The sequence below is a fragment of the Danio aesculapii genome, chromosome 8, assembly GCF_903798145.1.
Source record: "Danio aesculapii chromosome 8, fDanAes4.1, whole genome shotgun sequence".
Lineage (NCBI taxonomy): Eukaryota > Metazoa > Chordata > Actinopteri > Cypriniformes > Danionidae > Danio > Danio aesculapii.
Genome location: NC_079442.1, coordinates 43,957,240 through 43,968,172, shown reverse-complemented (window position 1 = coordinate 43,968,172; position 10,933 = coordinate 43,957,240). Strand labels below are relative to the sequence as shown.

At 36.6% G+C, this 10,933-nt stretch overlaps 1 protein-coding gene across 1 annotated transcript in view; it reads right to left on the bottom strand.

Annotated features, from left to right (window-relative positions):
- Window positions 1–2,705: 2,705 nt before the first annotated feature.
- The window catches only part of ptpn18 (protein tyrosine phosphatase non-receptor type 18), a 51,674-nt gene continuing 43,446 nt past the window's right edge, over window positions 2,706–10,933 (bottom strand). The window contains exons 16-17 of the mRNA XM_056464448.1: window positions 6,265–6,354; window positions 2,706–3,432 (exon numbers count right to left, since the gene is read on the bottom strand). Coding sequence (XP_056320423.1) covers window positions 3,359–3,432; window positions 6,265–6,354 — 164 coding nt within the window. The 3' untranslated portion in view covers window positions 2,706–3,358. The remainder of the gene's footprint in view (window positions 3,433–6,264; window positions 6,355–10,933) is intronic.

Sequence of the window (10,933 nt, the reverse complement as noted above, 5' to 3'; positions counted from 1 at the left end):
ACCATAAGAAATCCAGTGTTGTTTTGAAATAAAATATTTAATGTATCATAAATCATGCTGAAACGTTCAAAAAGAAATATACTGAATATGAACAGCATATTTTAGTAACTTAATGATGTCAGATGAATATATTAGAATAGATTACCACCCACTTTTACATGTAAACAATATTCAGAATTCAAAAAAAAATATATATAAGATATAAAATAATATAATAAAAATTTATACACTATTGATAATAATAATAATAATAATAATAATAATAATAATTAATTATTTGAGTAATTAATGGTTTATTATTCTTCTTCTTCTTCTCATTATTATTATTATTGTCATTTTGGGCCATAAAGATGGTTGAAAATGAAATAATTAAATGAAGTAATTAAAATAACAGAACACAATATAATTAAATGGCTTGTTTAAATTACACATGCTTTCTTACAGACTCAAAAAAATCAATTCACATTGTCAAGTATTTTACACACAAAAACAACAAGTACATAAAATAAAGTACATAAAAGTACATCATCATCAATTGGTGCACAATTACAGTGACAGTTTATCCCAAAATTCTCTCTATTTACTCACATTCAAGCTGCTTTCAGCCTGTATGAGTTTTTTTCTGGTGCAAGTAAAAAAAAATGTATATATATATATATATATATATATATATATATATATATATATATATATATATATATATATATATATATATAGAAGAATGTTGGTAAACAAATATTTTATGTACTCATTGACAACCATAGTATTTTTCCCTACTATTGAAGTCTGCCAATATTCATCTAAATATCTTCTTTTGTGTTCAACATAAGAAAAAACCCCATAAAGGTAAGGAACAACTTGAGTACATGTTGCAACGCAGGCTCATTGTGGATATGTACCCCTGTCTACATTTCTGGAGACTGCGAATATGTACCCAGAAGAACATCTGGCTTCATTTTCTCTGTAAAGGCTTATTTATACTTCTGCGCCATGGAGCTTGGAGCCCTATGGAACATTAGTGTCGAGTCCCATGAAGGAGCTCCAGATGGAGACTTTTGTTTTGTGTTTACCTTATGATTAAAGTTGTTGCACGTCTGCTGATTCCTGCCTCTGAATGGGCAAGTTTTAGCAACTTGTACATGAAGGTAGCGTTCTGAAAATACAAAATACCAGAAGAAACTCGACACAGAGGAACATTAAAACCTACAGCCAGCTAGCGTTTCAGAAGTGTTATTGCAGAGCAACACAAACAGCACGCTCGGTTCAGTTGGCCGGCCCTGGGCCGGTTGGAAGAGGTGTACTAGATCACGGTTCACTTGGGCTTTGGCGCGGTACGCTTGTAGTGTGAGTGCAATGCACGCCTGAGCCCAAAACTGAAGAGGAGACGTGACTTTTAAGGGACTGTTATGGATCATATGGATTAATCTAGATTAATCATTCTTCCTGTTTAATGAATCTGAAACTGTCGTAGATTGATAAAGATGCAAACCCCTCACTGCACAACAGCTGCACATTTAGCAAACCTCCTAATTCCTGCAGCATGAGGACTTTATGATTGTTTATGAGTATCAAAAGTGGCTGATCTGTTCGGCAAAATATTTGACTGCGTGTCACTGCATATCAAACGACTAAAACCATATAACGACACAAAGAAATCTTCACTGTGCTGAGCGAGAGCACTTCTCTTAAGCTGAACAGCGCATCATCGATGACATACGCATGCACAGGCCCGAATGTAATGTGAGTGCAGGCCGTCGGGGGAGACGGGAGGGGGGACAAGCGTGCTTCGGCCTGGTTTAAGGCAACTGTACATAGAGTGAGTAAACCCTTAGCCAAAGTCACAAGTTCCGTTATTACAAACAGATCGTTGATTTGGTATTTCCCAAATCCATCGTTCCAACGAACATTCGCAAACTGCATCACAAACTTGTACGTTTACAGCTACACCTCTAGAGCTGTAATTAGAAGCATAGTTCCTGGTTGTGTTCTATTCCCAGTTATCCCCCCTCTGTCCCTATTCCTTTTGAAAGATTTAATAATTAAACTTGGAATGATTAAAAAATAGCAATAAGGTCACCTCTCTTAGGTGTAATTTGCTTTCAAAGTATTTTTTTACAGTTCAGTTTTAGCGATCTTCATATTGACAATTACGTTCCCTTCGCAGTCCATTTTGAATGCAGCCGTGGTTCATGACGAAAGCTATAGGTGATCTATTATTTAAAAGCAGAATTTACATTATGTCTCCAAAGCTTGTAAAAACAAAAATATAGCATACATTAATGCTTTTAATTTATAGTAGGTTATTTATTAAAAAGTTTATCTGTACTGTGGGCCTATATGACATGGACCTGTTGGTTAGAACATTTCTGCAATGGTTTGAATGTGTCATATTGTAAAAGTAGACTTTTTAAAAATAAATAAATAAACAAACAACATACTACTTAATAATAAAAAATATATTATTATTATTATTATTATTATTATTAAGTAGGATTTTTTTTCATTTCTTAATAAATAGCCAACTGTAAATGAACCATTAACGATTTATATGATTTATATATGAGATTATAATACATGTTATCTTTTGTAAGTGGTTGTATTGCTTTAGAATAGAATATGTAATGTTCTCAATAATATTTGTAAAGGAAACATTGTCCCTATATGTGCCGTTTAGTTATATTTCAATTAAACGAGTGCATTTTTTTACCAAAACAAATATTGAGGTTTTTTTTAATGTGTGTGCATGTAAAACAATATAATTTGCACAAAAAAAGTGTTGGGTTTTGCTCTAAAGAATGTGTTACTCTGCACATTTAGAGTGTCATGGCTGTTTTACGTTATAACTAATGTGTTTCAAATGATGGATCTGCGACAAAGCAACTACGGTTTTGGGAAACACTCGACACTAAACATCGTTCTTTTCCCAAACGATGCATCGTACTATGAAAGTTCAGCCGCAAGTTATATTGTTGTTTGGGAAACACCCTTGGTCAGCTGAAATGTATATTGCGCCCTCTGGTGGATTTAGGTGAGAGGAGGACGCGTGACAGAAATTTGAGATCATCAAAACATGTACACAGTGGCCTCTGCTGGGTCTGAAAAAACAAAAACTGGCATACCTCCGGTTACATATTCTGCTGTCCCCAGAAATGTAGACCTAGGTACGTATTCACAATGAGCCTGGGTTGACATTTTCAATTGGCTGAAGTGTCGCAATAATACAAACACAATCAACAGTGCTACTTCTGAAGGAAATAAATAAATGCTCTATTACCCAGAGAAAACAGCAATGTGTCTACTGGATCAGGCTACACTAGCTCTGGTTAATTCTTCATAAAACCTAAAACCTTTTGCGGTTTCATCTTTCCGCACGACTCCATTCGGCTGGTGGATCTCGCGGGCCTTTGGGTTTCTTTATTCTACTGTTGAAACCTGAAGCACAGGGCAAACAAAGAGAAAAAATTATTAGAGACAAGATAACAGTGACGTCAGGATGAATTCATATATTTGCTGGTCTTGGATTAGAATCACATTCAACATCATCAATTACAGCAAATCACTAGATGTGGCTGTTCTCTGTGACTGCTATGATTACACTGTATACACCTGGTATTAAGACGTGATTTTGTTGGTCTAATCACAAGTGGATGACACTTAATATGAATGAAATCTAAAATACAGTGGGAGAAATAAGTATTGAACGTGTCATCTTTTTTCCTGGGAATAATATTTGTTAACAAGATGTTGGAATTGGAAATGTATTAAAGACTTTATTTAAAAGTTTTTTTTGCTGATGGCAGGTTAAAGACGCCTCTTATATGGAGAATGAAGTCACATGCATTGCTCAGGTATGGTTTTTTCACTTCATCAGAATGTAAAAAATCTTGATGGTTCTGTTGGTCTCGTCTATCAAATCTGATCTTTAATTTGTATATTCTATTGGATTCGAGTCAGGTGATTGGCTGGGCCATTCTACAGCTTGATTTCCTTTCCTTTTGCAATTGAGAGTTTTCTTGGCTGTGTTTTAGATCATTGTCTTGCTAAAATGTCCACACTGGTTTCATCTTCATCATCCTGATAATGTAAATGTTGGACTGAAGCAGCTAATATCTATTTACAATGAGGAAGGGCAGAAGGTTGCAGAATAACTACTGAGAGATTTCAGTTGCCTTTCTAAACCTCCCTTTATTCATGTGTTCAATACTTTTTTCTGTGTCATTTCATTTTACTGCACATAACTTAATCTGTAAAATAATTCTGTTTTATGAAAGGGCCGGATTAAGAACACATTGGGCCCTGGGGCTATAACAAATCCAAGGGATAGATAGATAGATAGATAGATAGATAGATAGATAGATAGATAGATAGATAGATAGATAGATAGATAGATAGATAGATAGATAGATAGATAGATAGATAGATAGATAGATAGATAGATAGATAGATAGATAGATAGATAGATAGATAGATAGATAGATAGATAGACAGACAGACAGACAGACAGACAGACAGACAGACAGATATTTTTGTTATTATAAATAATAATTTACTAATTTATATTATTATCAAATTTTATAGCATTTGATTTATGTTTGATTATTATATATTTTTTCTATTTTATTAAAAATGGCCTGCAAGTATACAAAATTAAGTAATGACATAATTTTAACTTTACAGTTTAAACAGGCTGCAAAAATGAGCAAAACAAAAAAACATTTGCAATACTTCTTAAATTAGTGCTTTATAATAAATGCTTTAAATAGAGGTGTACCTTTAAAAAGTTTCATTAGAACTTTAGCTGACCATACATCCCTAATGATATGATATCTTTAAAATCCACGCTTTTATCCAAAATGTTGTGGTCTTCTGGGTTACTGAAGGTAAGCATCTTTATTTAATTTAATTTTTTGCATATATATTGTCAGATGAAAGCTAGCGCCAATATTTCATTGCTCCATATTATTACTGCTTTCTGCTTTCTAACTGGTTCAGTTAGACTTACTGTAAAGCATAACCGAGTGTATTTACTTGAGATAGATATACTGTCCTCAGCAACGATGGATATTTTGATAACTGCTTGTGTAGGCTATTTGATTTGTTCACACGCTGTCTCGCTTATATTGTGTGATGGAAGGATTGTGCAGGCGCGCGGTTTTCCGAGTGCAGCTGTAACTATGGTTATGAGTACATTCAGTTTGATTCCACTTATCCCAGCAAGTTACTACACGTACAAGTGTATTAATGATGAAGGCTTTTGAATTTTATTTTTTGTTCTACAATAAGCTTGGTTAGCCTACCGTTCACTGGACGGTTTTCGCGGTAGTGCCAAAATAAGGGACTGTCCGGGGAAAATTGGGACATCTGATCACCCTTATGGGTGACTAAAACAGGGCTATATTCTGATTGGGCTACAACCACTACGAGCCCCAGTTTAGCACTGGCATCACTGTTTTTAAACAGCAGCGAACCGAAAGGAATCCTTCACATTATCCACAAGAGAAAGCACAACGCAAAGAGGCATTTCCCGCATTACAGCGCAAATTAATTCTTCAGCTAATTAAGGGCCCCCTTCTTCCGTGGGCTCTGGGGCTTCAGCCCCACCTAGCCCTTATGTTAATGCGGCCCTGCCTGTATCATACCGTACTTTACCACTCAGTGTAAATGGGCCATTATTTCCCCCACTGTATGTTGCTGCTGCTACTAATGATGATAATATAAATGTGTAAATGGAAAAAAAAAACATTTTGAGCTTCACAACTTTCCACCACTTCTAAAAGTAGTCGAAAACACATTTGATCACACTTTCTATTCACTTTCATGATATAAATACTAATGTGTTCAAACAGCCACATAAGACTACTTGCTTTCCACCCACTGACTCTTGTTAGTACCAATACGAAACAGGGCCTAAAAATGATGTTCAACCCTTTACCAGATATGGTTATTTCTACATTGAGGACTACAAACCACGCTTTCTCTTGTGTGTGTCTGTGTGGTCTAGAAGCCTCTAATCTGCCAACAATCTATCAGTTGACTTCTTGTGAGGCAGAAATTAATTTATTTTTATTTACTAACTGGCACGTTTGCAACTTACAAGCTTATGAAAACGACTGATTTGGGCAGCCGTTCAGCAACTAGACCATTTAAAAAGACTCAAATTTGCCCAAAGACTCATCAAAACCCAATCTGAGAGTAAATATTTGTCTGAGCAGTCTCCTTGTTGTGTACAGAGTTGAGATTTAGTGTGCATATGGCATTACTCACCCAGGCTGCCCGGGGCAAATGGGCTGCTGCTGTCCTTAACAACACTAGACACGTATTCATAATCATCATCTGTAGACGATTGGCTTTCAGCTGAGGAAAAGAAATATTTAACAGTGTTTAACAACTTAACAAACCAAACTCAGTGCATGAGAGTGAAAGCAATGCTGATCTGACACTTCTTCCTGTTTACTGCTAGCTAGCTTTTCACACCTATTTGGTTGATAAAAAGCCTTCGGGGGAAACGAAATGCTTCTACATTACTAAAAACACACACACACACACACACAGACACACACACACACACACACGCACGCACACACGCACACACAAACACACACACACACACACACACACGCACACACGCACACACACACACACACACACACACACACAAACACGTTACTCTTTATGGTCTGTATTTGAATGCATTCATAAGTGAGTCGTTGGTATATAATATGATGACATTGAGCGTTAAATAAAACATCAAACATCAAGCATTAATGCTGAAGGCTAAATTAGCATATAGCTATGAGGAGGAGAATTTGGAGAATCTCAGTCAGGTGAGAGTTATTGAATCTGTTTTATATTTCTGCATAGTAGCTTGGTACAGTAATCGGAGTCTGTGAGATAAGGGCCCAATCCCAATTATATTTTTGTACCCCTACCCCTTCCCTTCCCCTTGAAACAGAGTGTAAAGGGAAAGGGCTTAAAAATTTACAGCTAAGAAACGGGACACCACTATAGCACCTGCACACGTCATCATATGTCATCAAGATCTCTTCATATGAGATTGATGATGGTGACTGCTGTAGTTATTCCAGTCGCGTTATGTTTTGGTATTTATCTTCAGGAAATCACTGAAGGCAACAATATCATGTCATAATGATATAATGTGACAACAACATCGTAACTGTACTGTGCATTTACACCGTGGTCATACTCATCTATGTAAACACACGAAAACAACAGTAACATTATACCAGACACTGTAAAAAGGTCATTCCCAGCCACTACACTTTTCTGACAGGGTATTCGAGTGTCATCGAGTGACAGAATGTTGTATTACTGCTATACAGGAGTTATTATTAGGGATTACGGAGTTCACACTTGGATAATGCTTGAATATTTTAGCAGGTTTGGCATGCTGTACCCAGGAGAGAACCCTGAGCTCGGAGATAAATGAGCTCAGGGCTCCCGCTTGGTCAATGAGCGTTAGGAGGGATACGAGATCAGGTAGTTCTCGATAGCTTCCCAAGAATAGACCGCTAACCGTGCCAGTGTGTACGTATTAGGTGCTTGTGATTTTAACTTGTGTTACATGTCTTTAGACTGTGGGAGGAAACCAGAGTACCTGGGGAAAACCCACATGAACACAGGGAGAACATGTAAACTCCACACAGAAGGTGCCGACTGGCTCTGCTAGTATTTGAACCAATGATCTTCTTGCTGTGGGGCAACAGTGTTAGCCACTGAGCTGCAGTGTTGGACCAATCATAAAATTTAGGAGGAGGAAGAAGGGATGTATTGGTCTTCCAAAATGAAGATGAGGAATAAAGTTTAGGCTGGATATTTATGTTAAATTTGGAATGATCCGATTGGCTAGCTAATGATTAGCGATAGGGACCAGCTGCAGTCAATCCTATTACATGCTCCTCTCAAAATCAGGCTGCGTCCGAAACCGCCTACTACTCAATAGGTACTGCATTTGAATTTAAACGTACTACTCGGCCATTATAAAAGTACGCTCTATACAGTATGAATGTGAAAAGTATGAATGGAATTCAGATGTACTACATACACCATTTTGTCACGGTCACTGCGTCAGTTGTGTCGCTTTACTCCTATTCATTAATTCGCTCGTGAAGCATCATGGGATAGCGCAGCATGCATGGGATGAGCACTTCAGAATCTTGCCGGAAGTAGTAAGTCATCCGGGTACTTCTCGCATACTGATTTTCGAATTCTATGAATTCAGACATACTACTCGGCTCGCATACTGATTTTAGCGTACTGTATAGTATGGAAGTATGCGGTTTCGGACGCAGCCGTTGTTTGTGAAACTTCACCTATGGATGGCGAAATTTAGTGGTTTTTATTTTAGCATTTTTTTAAAAGCATGACGCTAAAACACAAACGCCATTTTGAATGTATTAAAACATATGTTTTTTTGTCATAAAAAATACATATTTGTGCATCTCCTCACTTTTGTGTCATTTTGCCATTGTAGATAGAGGGTGTATTCTGGGAAATCTTCTTACCCATTGGTTTTGAGTGTGGTCCTGAAAAATCTTTGTTTCGAGGGCTATCTAGCCGTCTTCAAGCTAAAGAAAATAGGGCCACCCTTACCCCCAGGGGGAAAGGCTAAGGGGTAGAATTGGGATTGGGCCATTGAGTAGCCTTGTGAAGGTGGCAGGCAAGATCATCGGTTTTAACAAAAATGGTCCAATAGTAATTTACCATAATTATGTTTTAAAGAGAGCTCAAGGCACCCCGGATCACCCATTGTACTCTGTGTTTCAGCTGCTGCCATCAGGACAAATAGAATTAGAAATTCTTTTATAATGGCAGCCATCAGGTTATTAAATAAGTCCAGCGGGGAGGGAGATGCATCTAAAAATGAGAACGTGTCTGTAATTATCTGACACCCATCAGATTATTTAGTATAACCTCCAAAATCTGCCCGTTTTGGTGTCTGAATATATTGTCGCTGTTTTTGTTGCCTGTGGCTTTAAATGTAAATGAGCTGCTTCTCCCTGCCTACTGCTCCAACAATAAACAGCAGTCAGTGATAGAGACCGACTCGGATGAAGCTAAAATACAACTCAAAATACCAAGTAAGTTTATTTCATGTAGTTGTGGTGGAGTTTATTAAAGCCTTTCTGAAATGATGAGTTTCACACAAATGTCGTTTGCAGTATACACACATACATTAGCGTTTACTGACACCATGCGGCCGTGGTGATTTTAGCGGTTAAGATTTTACTGTCTTTATTACAAACATGCTCTGTTTTAAAAATGTTTTAAACTTATAAAAAATCATAGAAAGTTGTAACAAATATTTAAATCCTAATTTATTTGCAAAAAAAAAAAAAAAACGTTCTGTGGACATGTGTATACATGTTATTATGGAGACATGGCGCCTGCCAATCAATGCGGAGGGCAGGGAAAACCGCACTCCTACGTCACTTTGCGGTGGGCCTCAAAACCAGGTTTGGATTCTATTTTAACGTCAGGAAATAAAAAAAAAAGACTTGTTGGGTTTCTATCACTCCAATATGACAGTAGACACTCTATACATACACCGTTCTGTCCAAACAGCTTTCAAAAGTTGATGTTCATCATAGGTGCCCTTTAAAATATTTAAATGTATGCATGCATTATTATTCTAAATAATCATTAAAATGTTATTATAACATGCCTCTGGCTTAAAGCAAATGTGACAAATACATTTTTAAAAGTATATAACTGTGGGTTAGACTTTAAGTTAATTACGCAGCTTGTCATATTTAGAAAATTCATGGCATACCACATTTAAATTACAGCTTTGATAATTGATTAAACATTATTAATAACCGATTACTGATTATATCTTGCACTGTTATATTCTTACTCAAAACTACTTGTAAATGAGGAGAGTTAAATATTGTAATGGTCCTGACCTGACAGTCTTGTCTGTCCTGTCAGTGTTTAATGTTTCCCTGTTTTTCCAGTGCTTGTTTACATTGCTTTATGTTGGTTTGGCTTTCCTACGTGTTTTCAGTTACCCTGTCCTTTGATTTAGACCTTGTTATCCTTATTGTTTTCACCTGTCTCTCGTGTGCTTTGTTCTATATATTGTGCTGTGAGTTCTCATTTCTTTGCTTGTTCGTTCCATGTGAGCTTGTCTTTGCTTATCTTGTATCCAAGCCTTGTATCCAAGCCTTGTATCCTTACATAGAGTTTTGCCTTGCCTGTTCTTCTAGCTCACTTGTTTGTTTGTTTGTAGCTACTACAGTACTTTCTTTTGTTTTTTCCTAGTGTTTGCTTAAATTTGTTGTAATCTTTGTCTTGCTTTTATCCTTATAACCATTTTTGTTCTTTTTTTCTCCGTCAATCCCAATTATGTATTAGTAGATGATTATTATATGTCTTTTTGATTGTATACTTTCTCTGTTTAAGATTCTAGAAGTCTTTTTTTTTCTGTTTTTATCCGTTTTCAGCCTAGTTTCCTTTCTACTAGTGTTTATATTGATTTAATATCTTCTTTTAGACTTAGTTAGTTTTATTATACGATTATTGCTGCCTGTTTGCTGTCCTGCCTTGTGTCTTATACTTTTCCAGTCCTATCCCATGTGCTGACTTCCCTGGCCTGCCAGTCTGGAGTTTACATGGCTTGCTCCCAATATCTAGCTCTGCTTTTAGCAATTGTTGCTCCCACTCATGGCTGGCTGTTTATTCTGGTGCCATCTTGTCCCTACCACTAGCCTCCCTGTGTTATTGCCCCTACTGTTTGGGCCTTGTCTTTCCCTTGTCTGTCTAGTGCTTAATTCCATCAATAAACCCCTATGTTTTGTTCATTGCTGCAACTTAGTCCACTTTCTTGCAACCAACCGTGACAAATATATGCATTATTATTTTACATAATTGTAAAAATTTTATCATAATAATCCTCTGACTTTAATAGCTCATT